Raw genomic sequence first — 22,549 nt, 5'->3', positions numbered from 1 at the left:
AAACTAGTATATTGGACAAACAGTCAAAGAGTGCCCTGCCCGTGTTAAAGAGTTGGTTTGCATACCCAGATATCCAGCGTCCCATCCAAATAAAATTTAAGACAATTCCATCAGGTTTTCCAGGTTCAAAAGTGACTAGTAAAACCCTACAACCAAAAATAACGGAAATTCAAGAAGAACTAATTTATAAAACAAAAGTAAGAAAATTAAGATAACTGAAAAATACCAATCAAATCAAACAAAATTTAGAATCTGAATCCTAAAAATCGAGTCATAAATCAAGGACACAATTTCATATGTGATCAAATACAACCGAGAACCTGCTATGAAATTTGGTTTTATTCTTGGATTTCATAAGGTTCTTACACTTAGAATAGGTTCTAAACAATTATTAACACTTGTGTACATCTCAGGCAATCGCAGCAAATTCTGTTATGATTTCTTGGGATCACGACCACATTTGTGATCATCACTTGCAATTGCGATTGCAGCAATGTTGTGATCATTACTTACGTTTGTGGCAAAGCCAGCATAGCAGTAACGTCGTGAGCCTCTTACATGATTAAGGCAATGTACTTGAAAATATCTCGCAATAGGGGCAAAACACATGATAATTTCCTGCAGTCACGGTAATGTTTATGACTATTTCTTACAATCACGGTAACATTCGTTACCACTTCTCGCAATCCCGGCAACATCCATAGTCCCAGCAATCATGTCTTTGATTAATTCCCACGATTGCAATAACTTCCAAGTCTCGTTATCGAGGTTTTACTATATTTCTGAAATGAAAGGTTAAGCAGCAATACCTTATGCCTAAACTAAATTTAACAATTGAAATAATTACGATAGACATGAAAAGATTACACAATGAACACAAGCCTACTATTCAACAAAATTAGTATAAAGAGCAATAAGTATTCATAACCTAACTATAAAAAAGCTAGACAAGTTAATAGCTTACCTAAGCTATCTATGTGCGGCATGCGACTGACTACTAGTGCTGAATGATAGGAATGGAAGGGGGAACATGCTAAACCCAAGCATAACTACGGCTGAATACAAAACGCCAAGCTTTAGTAAAAGTGAGTTTTGTGCACATGTGAGAAATCTAGCAAGCTTGCCATTCAACCTTCTGTTATTTATTGTTAACAAGTTAAATGTTAGCCAATACAAAAATATGTGAAATATAACACAGTTAAGATATTAGGTTATGCCTTTTTCTGATCTTCATTGTCCAGAGATCTAATAGCCTTAAAGCATTTTTATTACTAGATGGAAACCCCTACAGCTAAAGGTGGGCTCTTGACCTCTGGGTTATGATATATAATCACTTAGCAAATCTCCTTTGGGAATTAGCAGAATTTTAACCCGTCCTAAACTATAACTATAACAATTGCTGTGCTTCTATAACACAATAGATGAGGAGATTTACTTTGTTAGTCAGTTCTCCACAAATTTTCTAACAGTTCTAAATGTCTTATTAGCTAAAGTATGAAACAACGTTGTGTTTCATTGTTTATTAGAATATATTTTACCTTTTTGTAAATATTGTTAAGTTGATCATTTAACTTTAAAAAATGTAGATAAAATTACTTTGGCTATACTTTACACAATTAATTGGTTGTAATATAACTGTCACGTTATAATAGAGAGCATAATACAAATGGCCATACAGTATACAGGTCAGTTGTCAACTTATGGTATTGAATTTTAAATTTGTAAGAATGACTTTTTCTAACAAATTTATCAAGTATCAATCTTGAGAACTATTTTGAACTGAGAGTTTTTCAAGCTCATTCTAAACTTCAAAGAAGTGTTTGGGCATAATAACGTCCATAATAATAACGTAATGGAATGTTTGGAATCTAATCCCGCAAAATTTGTCTAAAGTTACACAACATAATACAAGCTTTACGAGCTTTATTTATTAGTTTTTACATCTACACACAAACATCTATTATGCATCATCATTACACTACTACATTAACAACCATTAGTGATTGGAGTGAGTGTTAGTGTTACGGTATTATTGTTTACAATTGTTAATACTCATACAACAAGAGTATAAATAGGTTCATTAGGCATTCAACTACACAATCCAGATCTATAAGACATTAATCACATAGCCTACATAAAACAAATAACAAGATATATACATATTTAAATACCCCGAGCAACATTTGCTTTATTCAAAAATCTTTTTTTGCTATCGGGTTAGTAGTGAAAACTGACATAGAGCAATACAAATTATAAATAGAAAACACTCAAAACCATCTTGCTTCATAACGCCCTACCAAGTATAAGAATAAATTACAATAATAAATAAATAAATAGTTAATCAACAACAAATTAACATTAAGTAGTAAAACCCAGAATGCATGATTTCCATTTGTACAATATTACAACATAAATCAATAAAACAATGGATTTACAATAAAGATAGTCTTGTGTCAAACACTCGATTACTTTAAATTAAATAATTAACAATTGTTTGTCAAGAAATATTGCTTACGTTCATGATAAAACAAAACTATATCCTTATAAGGCACTGTTTATCACCATCACAAACAATAAACAAATATCTGGTTCTTTTGGTAACCGTCAAAAACAAAGTTTGGTAAAAATGATATGTAATATAATACTTTGTATATAGTTTACACGTTATATGAATAAAACTATCTGTATATATTCTTCAAAATTTTACTAGTACCAAAAGATAATCAATAAATGTTTTAAAAATCCTCCAACAATTCTAAGAGTAGCATAATCATCCGCGATTATGCCACTCGGTTTATGTTGTAGGATAGCTATACATCATCACCCCAAACAAAAACGACACAAAACCTCAACCTGCAAAGACTTCAAATTTAAAAATTTACCCTTCTTGTCCAACAAATACCAAGCAACAGTTCATGCATTACCCAGATAGATAAGAAACAACATAATTGGCACAAGACCACATGGCCACCGTAACCAGTAGAACCACCAGTGGGTGTGGAAGGGGGGAGGAGAGAGAAGAAGGTATTGGAGGAGAGGGCCTCACAAGCCCGCACCTTTGCCGATCTTCTTCCAGCTGAGTTATGAGCGAATCCCTCCTCTCTACGATTTCTAGCATCTCTCGTAGAATGCGACCTTCTGACGCTACCTCTTCATTTGTTTTTGTTTTGTCTGAAAAATATTGGAATCATTCATTATGAAGGCATAAAATTACACATGATGTCAGACATTCAGACAATGACACATACTTCAATCCACACAGCCTAAACCCTTAAGGTTTCGTCAAGGTTCTTATGATATAATTTGATATACAGGGTGGAACGAAGTTAGTGTTAAAAAATTTTATCTGTTAAACTACTAAGTATTGGTGACAAAATGGCACCAATTTAAGTTTCCATACCCTCACAGGTAGGGAATAACGGACAATTTAAGATTTTTTCAAAATATTTGTATTTGCTTACATAAAATGGCCATAAGTGCACTAAACATTATTTTTATTCCAAATTCATTGTCATTTTTAGAATCCTCGTTAAATTTCCAATATTAATAGCACAAATTCATTGGGATAAAACTTATCTGTATAAGCCCTTATTTGGCAACGGAAGTTTGAATTTGTGATTTTTTAGAAAAAGGTAATTACTTTTTACAAAGTTTTTCTATACTACACTGGACTCTAGAGAGTGTCAAATATTACTAAAAACTTCTGTAGTTAATAACCTTTAAAATGATGTATAAACATCTACTGTTCGTTTGATTTGTTGTTCTCAAATTTAAGAGTTTCTCTTAAAAAACACGGAATGCCCAAAATCGCCTCCCTTTAAAATAACATGTATTTGCTTAAATAATATGGCAAAAGCTGCAATAACAATTATATTTAAATTGGGTTTATTGTAATTTTTAGAATCCTTGTGAGATTTATTGTAAGAATATTAAAGATCTGTTAGGATTAACATCCATATAAACGTATGTTTTGTAAAAACATGTAAAACTTTATTTTTATTTTTTGAATACATTTAATATTGCTTAAAGTTACACATGTTACATTTAACTTAAGATTATTTTCTAAGCATAAACAAATAAATGGAGTAACCTCTAAAATTATGTAGATACTACACTTTACAATGTTGTCAATATGTTCACCGAAAACGAAAACCCAAAATTAATCTAAGTAAAGTATAGCAATTAGATTGTAGTGCTTAGACAGATGCTAATGAAAATCAGCCAAGTGATTTATTTCTTTACTAAAATTATTGTTAAAACCTCAGAAATACGTAGTTTAACTTATTTACACAAAAATAAAAGTTAATTCTAAAACACACAATATTCGAAACTTAAATAACTGTTCCTTACTTCCTTAACGTTTTAATAGTTGCCTTCTATTTGATGCCAACTACTTGAGTTTTATTTTTTTTTTCAAAATCTCCTTTATTTTCCCTGATATACAGCCAAGTTTTTTTGCAAGTGGCACCAACAGTAACATTAAAATACAACGTTCCTCTGACTAGCACATCTGCATTCATTATCCAGTTTTAAATTTCCTTATTATCTTCCACTAAAGATGAGGAGACCAAGTACTCCACATAGCCACACAAAACAAGTCCAGTGGACATGAAGATACATCACAAAACATAGGTTCATAAGGCGTTAATCCTAACAATACCTCAATATATTAGGAATTTTACAAGGATTCTGAAAATTGCAATAATACCCATTTAAACATGATTTTTAAAGCAGCTGCTGCCATATCATTGAAGCCAATACATGTTTTTTTACAGGAAATTAAACATTAGCCGTACCGTGTTTTTCAAGCAAAACTCTTAAATTTGAGAACGACAAATCAAACTAACAGTAGATGCTTATAGATAAAGATGGATCATATGGTGTGATTTGCTTGCATGCCAGGTCGCCAGACTTTAAGTCCACTGGACTTGTTTTGTGTGGCTATGTGGAGTACTTGGTCTCCTCATCTTTAGTGGAAGATAATAAGGAAATTTAAAACTGGATAATGAATGCAGATGTGGTAGTCAGAGGAACGTTGTATTTTAATGTTACTGTTGGTGCCACTTGCAAAAAAACTTGGCTGTATATCAGGGAAAATAAAGGAGATTTTGAAAAAAAAAATAAAACTCAAGTAGTTGGCATCAAATAGAAGGCAACTATTAAAACGTTAAGGAAGTAAGGAACAGTTATTTAAGTTTCAAATATTGTGTGTTTTAGAATTAACTTTTATTTTTGTGTAAATAAGTTAAACTACGTATTTCTGAGGTTTTAACAATAATTTTAGTAAAGAAATAAATCACTTGGCTGATTTTCATTAGCATCTGTCTAAGCACTACAATCTAATTGCTATACTTTACTTAGATTAATTTTGGGTTTTCGTTTTCGGTGAACATATTGACAACATTGTAAAGTGTAGTATCTACATAATTTTAGAGGTTACTCCATTTATTTGTTTATGCTTAGAAAATAATCTTAAGTTAAATGTAACATGTGTAACTTTAAGCAATATTAAATGTATTCAAAAAATAAAAAAAAGTTTTACATGTTTTTACAAAACATACGTTTATATGGATGTTAATCCTAACAGATCTTTAATATTCTTACAATAAATCTCACAAGGATTCTAAAAATTACAATAAACCCAATTTAAATATAATTGTTATTGCAGCTTTTGCCATATTATTTAAGCAAATACATGTTATTTTAAAGGGAGGCGATTTTGGGCATTCCGTGTTTTTTAAGAGAAACTCTTAAATTTGAGAACAACAAATCAAACGAACAGTAGATGTTTATACATCATTTTAAAGGTTATTAACTACAGAAGTTTTTAGTAATATTTGACACTCTCTAGAGTCCAGTGTAGTATAGAAAAACTTTGTAAAAAGTAATTACCTTTTTCTAAAAAATCACAAATTCAAACTTCCATTGCCAAATAAGGGCTTATACAGATGTTTTATCCCAATGAATTTGTGCTATTAATATTGGAAATTTAACGAGGATTCTAAAAATGACAATGAATTTGGAATAAAAATAATGTTTAGTGCACTTATGGCCATTTTATGTAAGCAAATACAAATATTTTGAAAAAATCTTAAATTGTCCGTTATTCCCTACCTGTGAGGGTATGGAAACTTAAATTGGTGCCATTTTGTCACCAATACTTAGTAGTTTAACAGATAAAATTTTTTAACACTAACTTCGTTCCACCCTGTATATCATAAATGATATAATTTGAGGATTTATCTCATGTAAACTAATGTTCACATTTACAGAAATTTATGGCATCCCAAAACTAAATGAAAACTTTATTTTTAGTAATCGTGATGTAAAATGTCTGCAGTAGGTAAACCTTTAAATAATATTAATATATTGAACATTTGTCATATAGAATAATCAAGCTTTCCCACAGCATTTTTGCGTTAACTTTTGTTTAAATTGTTAACTTTTCAAACTAAAATCTTTAAAAAGACGTTACTTTTGATTAAAAGGCTTATTATACCTTTAAAAAATGTCCTTGGAGCTGGTTTTAGAAAACTATGATTTTTCAGTTTTTTTTAAATGTACTACCTCAAAATAAAAAAATAAATTTTTTAGTTAAGTGATGTGTAGATATTAGGCAAATTTACAACGTATATCTCACCATCCTTGGCCAAGCTCAGTCGCAGCTCCTGTTGTAGCCGAGCGTGTCTGTCCTCCAATTCCATCTCCTGTCTCCGCACCAGAAGCTCCTTCTCATACCTCCGCAGCTCACTGCGTTCCCTCATCAGTTCAAACCACTCCCGCAGCAGCCCCGAGTTCTCACCTCCGCTACCTACAACCAGACAAGGGCTATACTGTCTGTACAACTTAAGGCCTACTATATTAGTCTGTGAATAAGGTAAGCAGCAATTCAAGAGGAAAGGGGATGACAGCTGTTTCAATTAAACAAGTTGGTTCTGTTCTGTGATGTTCAATAGCATTAAAGTTACAAAAATTACCAACAGGGTGCAGCACTATTATTTCTTTTACATTTATGACAACAGCTAATTTGCAACCAAAAGGTGAGTGAGCGTAGCGAACGAACTTCAACCTGGAGGCGAGTTAGCGTAGCGAACGAGCTAACCTGAAGGCAAGTGAGCGCAGCGAACGAGCTCCAACCTAAAGGTGAGTGAGCGTAGCGAACAAACTTCAACCAGGACGTGATTGAGCCATGCGAACGAGATAATCTTGAAAATTTAGAAGTTAAACGGGGCAAAGCCCGCGGGTTACAGCTAGTTATTTATATATATGTTGAGGAGGTCACAATTGAAACAGGTTGGAACACTAATTTCATTATAACTAAACCGACCAGCTTGACGCTACCAGCCTGATTAAAAATCACTGGCGACAAGGTGATCTAGTGTCAAAATGACCTGCTTTCCCCCACGATTCAATCATGTCATTATTCGGAGCAGGTTGACATTGGGTCACCATGACACCAGGTCACCTTGTCATCGGAACACCTTGACACTTGAGCAATTAGTTGCATTCATTAGTGTTGACCTTGCAAACTCATTAATATTAATAATAATCTTCATTAGTCATAAGTATACATTAGATCATCGACAAAGTTAAATTCATGATCATACATCAATCGTCAAACAAAACAAAACAAAAACACTTTCGTGAAAAAACAACGTTCTATGACTTATTTTGTATCTACTCACTGCTGTTGTCTGCCCTGATGGCCTTCTCCAGCTCCACTCCCCGAGTCTCTAGTTCCCTCTGTTTGACCTCCAGCTCCTCCAGCTGGCGCTGAATTTCCTGCGCCATCCGTAACCTGCCAGACACATAGATATTGTCATACCAAAACACAACACCTACGATACGAGGAATAAATAACTCATTAGTAGTGAGTGGCAACTAATTAATTAATTAATTAATTTTCATCACAATAACTAAAAGTTTCATTTGTCCATTAAAATAAAAAATGTTTATCGTTTTTGCATTGAAATTGTCATACATTAATGTAAACAATTTTTTTATCGTATGGAGTTTTGTGGAAGGATATTTCCAGTAAGATATGGGTTATCCTTGCCTAAGAGAACTACCTTTTTAACCTGATAGGTGGGCTCAGAATCATCAGGCAATGCCAGAGCGAATTATATCACATAGCGAAAAGTCATTGGTAATTGGTGGGATTTGAACCCGGGTACTCAGGAAAAAAGCTCCATTCTCCAACCATTGGACTAACCAGCCCCAAAATCATTATTTAAGGATAAAAAAAATTTTTGGTTCAAATTATTTTTAAAAATCTTTGTAATTTTGTATTTTTTTTTCTACTCATCAAAAGGAACAAAAATGTTCCGGTAGCAACTTTAAACTGTTTGGCTGTAGCTGTAATAAACTTTTTTTAATTGCTGTATTAGATAAAAGCTACTTATTGTAGATTGAATTATTGCTCATAGTTTTAAAGAGAAATTTGCTGTTTCCAGCTATATAAATTCAAAATTAAAGAAAAAAGCCCATAGAAATACTAAAATAATATGATTTCTTAAAATTAGACTATAAAACACTGACACAGCAAATGCACATCAGGAGAAAAGCGCTACTTATCCCAAAATGCCAAATTAAAATCTTTACACCGAGGAAGAGTGACAACATTTTTCAAAGACCCAAAGAATCTTTCTATAACATTTTGGAACTAAACCAGTACTTCTTACTTCTTTGTTGCTCCTTATAACTTACCTCTTTCTTCTTCTCTCATTTTACTTTGTAAATAATATACATTTATGAAGACACAAAGAGGTGTTGTACATAAAATGTACCTTCAATTTAGGTTGGTATATCTGGGATAACATTCCCTTTTCTTTTATAATGTATACATAAAAATCAATAAAAGCTAAATTCTACTCTTAATTTTAATTTAGAATCTAAATTTTGGTTGGACATTCAAAATATTCTTCACGTAATATGATCACTTTGTAAAGTTGAGATGACGAAACACCCTGTATACAACATGTCTTATTTGCTTCAACAAAATATGAAATTCACTTATAATAAAAAAAAAAAAAAACAGCTGAATTTCCCAACAAGCGTTAACACTGAAGCACTGGAGAGTTTATTCATCAGAATAAAGTTCAGTATTAGTGAAAGAAAAGACCAAACAAGAAACCCAAAGTTGAAACAATCTCTGAATCTCTGAACATTTCAACAAAAATAAAACATCAATTCCAACATCACAAATAACAAATGGGTTCCGTAATACAGTAGACTCCCTCTTATCCGGACTCCTCGGGACCGAGGCCAGTCCGGATAACGGGTTTCCCGGTTAAGCCGACGTCCCCAATAACTTGTTAAAACAAACCGTTTACTGTGATATTCAACTTAAATTTAGGAGAGCATTGTATTTAGTCACATGATAACTGGTCTCAAATCTTTCCCATGAGAACAGTTGTTTCAGTACCGCCCACTTCCTGCCAAACTAGTCCGGTTAAACCAATGTGCTGATAAAAGCTGTCCGGTTAAAGAGATGTCATTTCCGCCGAGTGTAGTCCGGTTAAACAGATGTCCGGTTAAAAGGTGTCCGGATAAGAGGGAGTCTACTGTACTGTGTGATAGAACTAGACATTCCATTCCCATGTAAAAGTTGTAGCCAGTTATAGAGAAAATTGAAACGTATTCAACATTACGGATTCATGTTGAATATGCCAATTTGGAACCAAACCAAACTAACCTGTCAACTTGTTGTGACATAAAGCATCTTTTATGACATAAACTACCTCAGTACCCCAAAACTAACAGAAAAAAGTTTTAGACCATATCACACACAGTGAATGGCTCTTTAAACTATGTTCTATTTTGAAAGAAAATTGGCTACAGCCCGAAAAGATGGGATGCCTACTTCAGTATCCAAAAGACTATAAGATCATACCTCTTAAGGTGAGCTTGCCTCTCCAGTTTGCGTGACACTTTGTTGCGTTTGCGCATAGAGTTGTTGTCGACTGTTGCGCTGGCGTGCGACTCGCCTTCCTCTGGCTCGGACAGGCTGTCTTCTGGCAACAAACCTAACCTATACATGCGTCTCTAGCACCCGCATACTGTTAGATACACTCTAGCCTGACTGGTTATGACGACACATTGAACACAAACGCTAACTAATGAGAAATGTACAGCGAGATCATGATGGTACATTTGCTCTGAGATATGTAGTTTGTTGATATTGCTGAATTTCCCTTTGGACTAAATATTTGGACCATATGTTCGGAAATTAACTCATATTTGGCACTCTATTTGCTTACTCTTGTCTTGCAAAAACTCATTTTAGCTTTAAATGTTTGTAAACCTTGTCTGAATAAAACACTTAAAGGTTTATTCTATTTAAACAGAACAAATGTATGAGCAAGTATGTCACAACTCCTACCATTTTTCAGCCATGAGCCCCAACAGACTTACTTTTTGTTATCAGTATTAGTTGAAAAAAAAATCAATTTCTGTCACTATAAACGTAAAAGCATAAAAATTGTACTTAAAAGACATAAAAAATTCTCACTAACTCACAGAAATTCTTTATACTTTACTTAGGATTGAATACCAACTTAATAAATAAAATTATGGTATGTTTATATTCAGGCAAATTGTGCTAGATAAGCTAAAAGTTCAAACATGCCGAGGTAAAAGTAGGAAGCACAGTTAAGCATAAAAAAATTTGCGCTCATTTGTGAATACTTTTCTAAATAAAGCTGTAAATGTGAAAAACTGTAAGAACATACTGAATGCCAAATGGCAATGTTTTGAAGGCTTGATTGACATTATAATTTGGCCTTTTTTTGTAAATATTTTGTAACTACAGGGGTTCTCGAGGTAGAGGCCCAAGAGTTAGTGAAAAGATTTATTTCTAGTGACACTAATCAAGGTAAAGAATTAAAATTTTTTAGCAGAAATTTGTGCCTGGGAATTCCATTTGTGTGGATGTAGATCCCCTAACATTTACGTATCTTTTAGTTAACATTGCTGTTTTTTATTAGGTGTGTAAAACAATAAAACAATTGAATCCTATGCTCACTATTATATTCACCTCGTAAAATATAAGATTTAGTGTTAGAAACTTCTTGAACAGTTTAAAATAGATTTAATCTATTCATAAATAAATATGTTATTTCATCTTAAATACCTGCTAATGATGAAATATGTGAACTAGAGTTAAAACTAGGGACATGATGAAATTTGAAAAAAAAAAACATATTTGCATGCAATCTCTCTATTAAAAGTATGCCCAGACAAGATGCTAACCAAACTGTTCCCCAGAATGTTCTTACCTGATTGTTGGCGTGAGGAGGGATAGTTTATAGGTGGAGGGGGAATGGGTGGAGCTGCTGACTCGTCGATCAACTTCCGTCTGGCTTCTGATTCGCTCAGGCTCTTGCTGAGCGCTATTGGTACGTTTTGTTCCTGAAATTTAAATCTTCATCAATTTCACTATTTAGGTTGGGCCGCAAACACCAAAAAAATAAGAATGAAAAATGGAAAAGATGAATGAAGGGTTGGTGAATTTATTTGATTTATTAACACGAATATTCATTAAAGTGATTCTTTGAAATTAAGTTATTTTAGTTAGTAAAAAGCTAAAACTTTAGCTTTCATTACTTGTTCTATAGATTCCAAATATTTGCATTACTATTCTTCAAAGATAAGAATCAAACAATCCATTTATAATTGTTTGTTGTATAAATGGAGTGTGTAATATTTAAATATAAAAACCAACACCAAACTCCATAAACATATTTTCATTAACTGTATTAACAAGTTACAAGTAAGTAAAATATTTCAAAAGAAGCAGTAACAGAGAGAAAATTAATGTGTAGATAGAAGTGACAGCTAGGTATTGACATTTATTTAAAAAAATTTAAAAAACACAGATAAGTTACACAGTGGTTTTTTTTTTATATTTCAAGAAACAAAATACAGAGTGTAATAATAGAAGAAAACATTAAGCCAATGTGAATGATAACAGAATGAAATGAAAATGAAGACAAAAACCAAAATATATAGAATAAATAAATCAACAGTGTGCCAAAAGCAGAAACAAAGAGTAAATAAGATTTTGTTAAAAAAACACATATAATCCTTACATAATAATCCTCTGTGTCTGAATTGTTGGCCGACTGGAACAAAAAACAATACAGAATGAAATTGTGAATGTTATATTTGATTTGGAATATAATAGGAAGTTCCAGTAACAGGATATTATGGAAAAAACGGGTTGAAGAGGAACAATAATTATTTTTATTTTTATTCAAAGTGATTATAGTGTAAACTCAAGCCCCACTCTTTGGCGGTGCCGATTTTAAACATTTATCAAAGCTTGCCTGTTCTTCTTTAAAGCTAATTTGATGTACTTTTAAATTCTTTAATAACTAATGCATGATCTTGAAAATATTTTGACAGTTAAAAATGCACTAGTTAACCGCCCGTGCTCCGCCACGGGAATATTGTCAGCAATAAAAGAAATAATAATTAACAAATACTGTTTATCTTTGTATTTTATTTAGGGGTTGTTTAATTTTTTACATGAAATAGAACTGATAGTCTGCCTGTATAAACTATTTTATGTTAATCGAACCGATATATTATTTTAACTAAATGAATGTTTTACATTAATTCGAGTTTCATTTGAAAAATAAATAGTATACGAACTGGGCAATGCTGATAACCTAATAAGCAGCTATTTATGATATTTAGATAATTTGCTCAAGTATATTCCTATATTCGTCGTTTTTTTCCATTACATTTGTTGTATGGAATAAAGATAGTCACTTAGCCTACATGTAAATCACGCATCAGCAGTTGGTCGCATTTCACGAATCTTTGACCCATACTGTGAGTAAAAGCTGTGTTTACGTCGTATATATAAAGTTGGGCATACTTTGTTCAATGTTAGAGGGTATTAACGGTCCAATTTGATGGAAAAGGAGTCGTGGATTTATAACTGGCCATTTCAAATGCAGATTTGTATTATATTTTACTCAAATAGTTTTTTGTCTCTTTTGACCCTTAATATTTTTTTTATAGTCACTGTTGATAAGATTTTCCATAAACTCAAAATGTTGATAAGGAGTTCATTTTACCTTCCCCTTATGACAATATAAGAAAAAATATTTGTGTCCCAGTTAGTCTGTTCTGACTCAAAATTCATAGATTTTCAGTACTGACAAATCCAATCTAACGACCCCAATACAAAAAATTGGTATTTTTTAGAAGGGACTTCCAGAGCACATATAACACCATCACTGCTCTTTACCTTTTTAGTTCGATGGTTCTCTACATGTTTTTTTCGTTCTGTATGTCTCTTTACGCCCGGTTAATGATTACCTTTTCTTTTTCTTTTTGTACTTTTCACATCCTGGGGTTAATGATAAAGTTTTATAACGCCATAATGACCCGAGTCAACATTGCCATTAAACATCAAGTCAGATACTTCTTCGCCAGAACCGAAATCGTATGTTTCAGTTTCTCAAGCAACTTCCCTGTGTAGGCCTACTCGAACAAATATAGTAAGGGTATAGTTCACTGATAAATTGTAGTTCAAAATATCCCAGCGTACTCGCCATCTCGAGAAGGTAGTTTGGTAGGTACCACTGAACGTCTAACACTGATCTTGAGTAAGATTTGTCACCTACTATAAAATGTTTGTATGTTTCCCACTCATTAGCAATTATATGTACAACTTGCTAGCGGATTTCCCCATAATTATTCTGGTGGCCGTAGAGAATAAATTATATTGATAAAAACAATAAGTTTCCGTTCCCTACTATGAGTATTATTTCACATTCCATACTCAATCTTAAACCCAATTACCACTTTCCTTCGGATCACTTAGCAGGAAAACTAAAACATTTAAAAAATAAGTTAACAAATACACTTTCCTTGATCAAAATCGTGTGTTTATAAACAGAAACTCCAAGTTTAATAATTGCATACTGAAAGTGAGGTTATAAAAATAATAACAAATGTCTGACAAACATTAAACAGCTGACGAATAATTTATTAACTGTGTATTATATTCTTCAATAAGAATTGTATTGACTCGACCTTTAAAGGGCTGTAGGTTGTAGCCTTTAGAAAAAACGTAAATTCTAAGGAAGTTCGGCAAATCTACACACTATTCCCTTTAATTTGAGACATAAATCTTGTAGATCGGTCCAGTAATTATTGAGAAAACAGTGTTACAACTGTGTATTAAATATATAGATATTTACTTTGATATTCCCTAAGAGATTGTTAATAGGTTCCATTATTGGTTTCAAAAATGTTGTGTTAACATTTTTCCTTACAAATAAGTAAACCGAACTAAAAACAGCGATATGAACTTCAACCTACTTACAGTACGAGTATTGCTTTAGGCATATACTTTAAAAATCTTAGTAGTGATGTACATTCGTTGTACATAGAGGTGAGCATAGATGTTGCTGCGCTAGCATGGTCATAATAATGTATATAAAAATAATAATGTATATAAAAATGTATGGGGAATAAGGCTTATTTATCAAAATATCAGCATCGACATTGTAACGTAATTCTTTGTTACCGATACATGCCCTAGGATTTGTTGGTAACGAGAATTGCTGTCAGGTACTAACGATCAATTGGTGTTCTTTTAAACCTTATGGTAGCAAAGTTCTTCAGATGAACATCATTCATTCATTCAAAATCTGCCTTTTGACTCAGACAAAAATAGGCTAAATAAAGTATGGAAGTAGTGGCACAGTTCCAATTAGTGAATAAAAAATGGACATTCTCAAGACTAATACCTTTGATTTGTCTTTGTTTCTGCTCAGTTTGAACTTTCCAAACTTGGAGTGACTAGATGAGGATGCAGGAGCAGACTTGGGCGGTGACAACGACGTCGGGGACTTCTTGTGGAAGATAGACGACACAACCTGTATGATGCTCTTCCTCCCGTCCCTACTCTTGGACTTCTTCCCTTGACTATCCAGCCTTAACTCGTCCTGACCAACAAATCACAATTATAAAATACAGATTTACCAAAAGTCCAACTATAAAAAAAATTGTAAAACATGCTGTGTGTACATACTCTCTTAACTGACCCTGACTCTAAGCCTAGGTCGGATAACCTAAACGGTCAGTTGAAACGTTTAACCATGTAACAATTAACAAATGTAAAATACTTCATTAATCTGTGATTTGCTGATTTAGATTGTCCAGTTGTAAGTAATATATCTACAACTGCATACATACGACTCTATACTGCAGTAAGGAATAGATAAATAGATTCCTAGAATAGGTCAGTTAAACATACCAGTTTTAAAATTCTTGACGGATAAATTGACAAATATTTTTGCTAGGCAGAGGGAGTTAAACGGTTAGTTAAGAGACAATCTCCGGTATTTAAGTCATTACACATTATTAAAAGTCCCAAAGGTTTTAGTCAGTGAAAGTTAAGTTTCTTCTAAACAAGAAATCACCCCTAAATGCTGGATCTATGCAATACTGAACGGTTTGCTCCATAAAAATTTAAATAAGCATTCCAATTATGTTAAAACATTATGCAAAGTGTGTTTTTATCTATTATAAGGAATAAAATTGTTTTGTTCAATAAATTATTTACGGTCTGGTGGATATTTGACGGGTAAAAGGTTAACTGAAAAAAAGGAACTTATGTTTACCTTAATAAAAAGTACCTGTTTTCATTAATTAAATACTTAATCGTTCAGTTGTACCTCAAATTTGAGACATCACATGTAACAATAAGATCTTATTACTGCCAATCAGTAAATTTAGTGGCTGATAACTAATTTATCCGTTTAATTTTTTCAAATAAATATTTAAAAACAAATTATGTTAACTATTAAAAAAAAAAAAAAAAACATTATATGACCATCATCAAATCCTCACAGATAACATACAAAATATTTTAGTAAGATGCATTGCTCGTATATTTAATTTTGTATCAACAATATTGAACGTTTTTGTACAATCTAAAACTTTCAAATATAAAAGTATATGATACAGAACGAAAAAACTTTAGGCCTATTTTATTTATTTATCACTCAAACAATTGTGTGATATGTGAGTGTGTCTCATACTTGTATTGAATTGAATAAATTTACAAGTAGAAATAATTAACCTATCTGGAAACCTACCTTGCTTAGAGGAGGAGGAGAAGATTCTAGAGGTCTCGGACTAACTCGAGGAGATGTTTTAGAAGGCACCAAGTCTTCTTTCTTCTCTGAATTTATTTCAGGAATTCGAGAGTTGACGACAGTGAGGGACTCATTTGACCGAGACAAAGAGATCTGAATACAATTGTCTATTGAAGCGGGTTCAATATGGCTAGAAGCAGGAGATGATTCGCTTCTTTCAAATTTCCTTAAAGAAACTTTCTCTTTTAACTTCTTGATCCTCTCTTCTGGACTCAATCCCAATTCTTCGTCAGAGAGCATTTTGGCTCTCGCTCTTGCAGATGCCCGCACTTGCTCTCTATCTAAAGCCTTTAGCCTTGGAGGAGGAATGGGAGTCTTAAAATTGTGTTCACACTCAAATAAAGCTTTTCTAATGTCAGGAAGAGAGTATGCTTCTGGGTTGGTCAAAGGGGTAACAGGCAGGGCTTTATTTTTATTGGCACTATTTTGCAACCGGAAAGAAAAGTTCATTGAAAGCGGTCTACTTTTAGCTGCTTGTTCTTTGAAAGAGGTCATTGGTGTAAAAAACTTTTCAGTTGAAATATTGTTTGGTGTTTCAAATGCATTAGGGGTGAGCTGAGAGGGGATTTCATTGTGATTTTCTTCTTTTAGTACCTTGTTGTCTGTTTCATTTGGTATTGAGGTTGCTGAACTTAATTTTGAGCTAGTATTATCAACTTCATGAGTCGATTCTATTTTATCACTTGGTATACTGATAATTGAGTTTTGAGATCCCAATCGAGGACTGGGCGTACTTCTTGAGTTCCTCTTGAGCTTCCGATCTTGGGCAGACTTTCCTTGAACCATCAGCTTTTCTAAAACCATTTCATGTATTAAATCTTTTTGTTTTGATCTTTCTTTGGAAATCTCTTCTAGCTTTTGTGAGGTAGTTTGAGGCTTTGCTTTTTCCATGATTATAATTTCTTTATCCTCTTTTAGAGTTTTTTCTGGTGATAAAAGGGAAAGTGATGTCTTACTGGCACTGTGTTTCCTTGATTTTCTTATGTCAATTGAATCTCTGACATTGCTAAAAGGTGATATTCTACCTTGTAGAACTTGTCTTCTGACATATTCCTCGTATGTTTTATTGCTGAGATCAGGTGTTGGGGTGGACTCTATGACAGGGGATTCAATGACTGGATTGACTTCAAAATCCTTGTGAGCATCAAGAGGGCTCTCCATGATAGTGACAGCCTCACTGTTGCTTGTTGTTGTGTCGCCACCATCTTCTGCATTATCAGGCAGACAGTTTATTGGTGTATCAGCAGTCGGAGTGATGAGATCTTCATCATCCGTTGTGGGATTTACAAACTGAACGTAGCCACTATTCTTCAAATACTCATCAGTGCTACTTTCTTCTTCGCCACCTGTGTCCATGAACTCAATATTGTCTGTATTCACTAAAAGATTAGAAGTTTGAGGCACTTTGTCCACTCTACCACACACGTGTCCGAATTCATCGTCAAAATCTTCAGTTCTTGCTATTTTGGCTGCAGCCCCTCTAGAGTTACGTTTATTTCTCGGCTTCTGATGCCTTCTGTAAGTGATATATTGAGGGTTTATGTTGAACTCCAAGTCTTCTAGATTTTCTGACACCCCCACATCCTCATCTCTCGCCCAGTCTGACAGTTCAGTTTCAGTTAAGGCAGCCATGAGGGACTCGTTTTGTAAGCTTTTGTCATCATCTCCGACAGAGATTGGGGACGATGGACTACTTTTACCACTTCCTTTACCGTCGGTTGATTTATCTTCAGACACATACAGCTCTGCTGTGGTAGGAACTTGTTTTAAAATCTGCCCTCTCTCAGAGAGCTTTTCACTTGTGCTAGGAACAGATATTATTTTTTGGAAGGTACTACTATCCTTTTCTTTTGTAGGAACAAGATCCACCTGACTTCTATTGGAGAAGAGAACATTAGGCAGGAAGTCTGTTGGTCTAGTGTGTTGGCAGATGTCTGGAACCACCATATTGAGACTATCGAGGGCTGCTGGTTCCTCAGTGTCAGCTACATCAGGTTTACTCTCCACTATTGGAACAACTGCTTCGTTCTCTTCTCCGTCTTCCATCAGCTCTCCTCTTGAGTTGTGGATTTCTACTTTGGGAGGAATGTTCACTTGCCCCTGACTCTTGTGGTCAGACTCTTCTTCTAGGGAGCTGTCATTGTCTGATGAGAGGGAATCACTGTCAATATCTTCCTCCTCCTCTTCTTCTTTCTTAGCCTGAGGCAAATCTGGCACAACAATCGAAGTCTCGTGGACAGGACTCCTAGGTCTACTATCACCTTGGTCAACTGTGCCGTTTGTATCCTTTGATTCTATCACAGATATTTCTCTGGTGGTATTATCAGACTGCTGAGAAGACTCTTTAATTGTTTCTGTTAAGGTTGGAAGATTTTCAATAGGCACTGTTTCCTTATCCTTGAGCTGACATATGTGGCTAAAGTTAGCTACTCCCGGGAGTTCTTTTTCCTTTCTCCCCAATTGTGTTATAGAAGGAGAGACATGGATTTTATCTGCACCTTGAAGAATAGCCTGCATTGTAGGACTTGGCTCTGGAGCTGGATTTAAAAGTTTTTGTTGTTCTGAAATGTGGCTGACAAAACTTTTAAACCTTGAGTCTAATGTTGATGCAGAGCCGGACTTCTTAACGTTTCCTGATAAACCAGAGGGACCAAGTAGGTAACGTTTTTTAAGCTCTAAAGATATTTTTGAAGCGATCCCTTCAGTAGAATGAGTTCTGTTCAACAGATAATCACCCCTACGAGGATTAATCAAAGGAGTTGGTCCATTATTGTTGTTTATGTTGTTTAAACTTGGTCTGTCTGGTATCAAAGGAGTGAATTCTAGTTCTACATCTTTCTTAGTCTCTGGAAGCTTTCCATTCACAGGTTTGTTGAGCATTTGGACTTTCCTTGGCTCCTCCAGACGACCTAAGAAACAAGAATTTTTATTGGAAATAGATCTAAACAAATTATATCTGTACTTCATAACCATGACCTGGACTAGGTCTTGTATTTAACTTACTTGAAGTACACTTGTTTTCCTATCCAAGGAGGATAAAAAAAAAATAGGAGCATTATGTATCTACAGAAATTGTGTCAACAAATAATAATTTCTAATAATAAAATATGATTAAGTATTGCTGTCTCGAACAATGTACACAAAATTCATAAGACAGCATAGACAAGTCTTTGACAGACTTGATGAATCAATCTATTCTTAATTTGATTTTCTATGCAATATTGCTGCTCCTTCAAAGGACCATCTCAAAGATTTGGACAAGAATATGCAAAAAGCACTAAAAAGCATTTTGACACAACATGAGAGGAACAGACTTTCAAGAATCAATGTGGAAGCCACCACACAATTTGTGTCAAAACTAAACACATCACTTTGGTTGAAGCGAGTTAAATTTAAATCAAATGCAAAATTAAAAAGTTTTCACTTGAAAAGAGCATCATCAACAACACAAACGTAAACAATGTATTACCTCGTTTCACTTGAACACTCTCGCTGATGACAATATCCGGGATGTTTTGTTGAGTCGGAGTTGTTCCGTCATGTTCAAACTCAGAGTCTGTTGAGATTTCCGTAGCTGAGTTTTCAACCTCTTCCTCGCTAGACTCACTCTCAGACGAGCTTGTGTATTCATCTGACGCCACCTAAATCACAAGGTTACAAGTTGGTTATGAATCAGGTAAACAGCATATCCATATCAATTAAATGAGTAATTATTATTTTGTGATATTAAACTTGGTTTTATATTAAACTAGTGTACACGTTGCTCGAATTCGAGCAATTGCAAAGTATTACAGGAGTTATTTCAAAACGAATAACAGTCATATTTACAATGAGTTCAAAAGAGTTAACTCAAACATTACCGGTCGGTGTGTAACACAGAACATGTTTATCTTCGTTATTGATAAACCTAAAGCATTCCGGCCTGTTTTCTCCTTCTCAAAATGCCTCGATGTACAGGCGAGAGGCAACACAGGTCATTGATAGAGGGCCAGTTGAGAACAAAAAGTCGTTATGGGGTAGTGTTAGAGATTGTCCAGGGTCAGGTGCTGACTGTGATGAGTTAAGCCTATTACGCGCCACTGTTCTGTTAGCTACGGTCGTTATCACGATTACGCCTCCTGTCTATGTTTTGTTGTCGTCACGTCGTAGACATTTAAAAGAAAAAAACAACAATTAAACACATTATAGCTACACAAAACAACGATAAATGCACAAATTTGAGATACAACCATACTAACACGATCCGTCTTGGGGGTTATGTTTACACAAACTCAAATACTGTAGTAAATAAATGTACTCAATGCGTTTCATTGAATTGAAAAATAAATAACAGCAATTAAATTATACAGCTGATCAAAATGTAAACAATTGTGTTCTCCATAAGGATAACATGGGAACTTTCAAAGCCAATGGGGCAGAGTCCAAGGGACTTTAAAAAAAATGTAAGGCCAGTTTGCAAATCTACGCGACACGCTCTTTCCAATGAGACGTCAATGGATAAAATCGGTTAAGAAATGGCGGAGGAGTTCAACCGACAAAGTTTCATGTAGCGTATTAATTATATAGATAGCCTACTACTATATTATTTTATATTAAACTTGATATTATTATATTTTTCTAGAGATAAAAATCAAACAAATAGAACATTATTAAATATACTCTTCTTTTAAGATAAACTGGTTTACAAACAGCCTGATTTCAACTCATTGTAATCTCTAATGTTTTTTGATGTGGTGTAGGAATGTACAATGTGTGTTGGTTGAACTGAATAAACATTCACTTACTAAAAATATATAAAGGTTATTGACAAAAAAAAAAAATTAAAATACTGTACATCAGGGAACTGAAAAATTACAGAATTGAGACAACTATCCATATATAAATCCCAAAGTACCCATGAACTTTTGAGAAAACTAAAACTCGCACCCCCATAAACCATATACTTAAAATGTTTGTCATGATGAGAAACCTTGTGCAAAACAATCCATTATTCCATAAATTGCCCTTTAATGTCGTAATTCCTTTCTAAAGGGGACTTTCCATATACCTAATGTTAAAAATACCTCAGCTGTATTTGTTTGATATTCGTTCAATTTATTACCTTATTAAAATCAGTTGTGATTATTTGTTTCAATTACTGTATTCAGTTTTGTTTATTTCAGCTTAACTTAACCAATCAATAGTTTTATTAATACTGATGAAGTCAAACGGGGTGAAGGGGTAACAGATAGTAACAAATAACAGAATATATTATAAATTAGCTCTACCATATCATGCGTATTAATTTTAGGGGTGCACAAAAACTAAGTCTCGAGCTGTGATATGCTTGTAGGAAAAAACTGATTAACATGATGTTTAAATTAGTGATAATTTCATTATGTTGAAGATAAGTGAACGTTTGCAAGCATGTTTAATAAAAATAGAATAGTTTTCAATCATGTGTGAAGATTAAATAACATGTTTTAACAGCATATAATGATAGTATTAATAAGGTCTAAAGTATTATATTGTACAAGTTTAAAATAATAATTTAGGATGTTAAAGTTAATAGAAACTAAAGAGGCTTAACATTTAGTATCTGCAACGATAAAGACATAGCTAGAAGGATTTTGAAAAACAGTGTATTTATTTTTCTATATTTTAAAAGTGTTTAGTTAGATACATTAAAAAAGCAAATTCAACCAGCAGGTTTAAGAAATATAAACTCTATGACTACTTTCCCACAGTTTTGAATATTTAAGAAATCACATATACAAAATAATTAATTAAATTATAAAGACAATCTTGAACTGATTCTAATAAACTGAAGTTGCTTTTTGAAATTAACTAGAATTTGTTTTATTCAGGAAAAAAATATTTTAAAATGTATTTGAAATATTTTAGATACATGGTGAGAATCTAATAAGTTAGTAATAAATCCACTACAAATCACCCCCAAACAACAAAATTAATGTTAACAACTTTGGAAGAGTATGGAAGGAAGGCAAAGGATATGAACAATTTACTTAATAGCTTGGTAAGTAATAACTATTAAGTCTAAAACTATAGATTATTACATTAACATCTATAAAATATAATGTATGAAATTAAACAGAGCAGAAATAATGGAGATTACACATTAGAGAATACAATTTAGAATATTCTTTATATATAGTATTAATATAACCGACTAAAAGGAGATAATACATAGTTAATTCCTATCAATGAATGAGTCTTATAAATATATTATACAGTAGATTTCACTTTGATAAAATCAACAGACCGTACAGTATAAAAACAGCACCCTGGGAAATTAATATTTAAAAACTCCTAATATATAAAAAATAAATACCTCAGCAAAATACATATTAATTTTTTAAAGTTTAATG

The 22,549-nt window shown here is 33.2% G+C and overlaps 1 protein-coding gene across 10 annotated transcripts in view; it reads right to left on the bottom strand.

The window, feature by feature from the left end:
- LOC128994791 (F-actin-monooxygenase Mical-like) overlaps positions 1–22,549 on the bottom strand; it is a 135,420-nt gene that overhangs the window by 1,869 nt on the left and 111,002 nt on the right. For 6 of the 10 annotated variants that reach the window (XM_054419562.1, XM_054419561.1, XM_054419567.1 and 3 more), the window contains 9 exons: positions 19,651–19,822; positions 16,122–19,090; positions 14,769–14,966; positions 12,090–12,122; positions 11,277–11,409; positions 9,893–10,013; positions 7,686–7,798; positions 6,641–6,811; positions 3,057–3,171 (listed from right to left, as the gene is read on the bottom strand). In XM_054419562.1, the coding sequence (XP_054275537.1) occupies positions 3,057–3,171; positions 6,641–6,811; positions 7,686–7,798; positions 9,893–10,013; positions 11,277–11,409; positions 12,090–12,122; positions 14,769–14,966; positions 16,122–19,090; positions 19,651–19,822 (4,025 nt within the window). Of the gene's footprint in view, positions 1–964; positions 1,056–3,056; positions 3,172–6,640; positions 6,812–7,685; positions 7,799–9,892; positions 10,014–11,276; positions 11,410–12,089; positions 12,123–14,768; positions 14,967–16,121; positions 19,091–19,650; positions 19,823–22,549 lie in introns of those variants that run through there. The other 4 variants (XR_008490918.1, XM_054419564.1, XM_054419566.1 and 1 more) reach the window with 4 other exon arrangements.

This window comes from Macrosteles quadrilineatus, unplaced genomic scaffold (assembly GCF_028750875.1).
Source record: "Macrosteles quadrilineatus isolate MER2022 unplaced genomic scaffold, UCM_ALF_1.0 Scaffold_5__1_contigs__length_97177068, whole genome shotgun sequence".
In the NCBI taxonomy this organism is placed as follows: domain Eukaryota; kingdom Metazoa; phylum Arthropoda; class Insecta; order Hemiptera; family Cicadellidae; genus Macrosteles; species Macrosteles quadrilineatus.
This window is presented reverse-complemented; position numbering and strand designations above follow the sequence as displayed.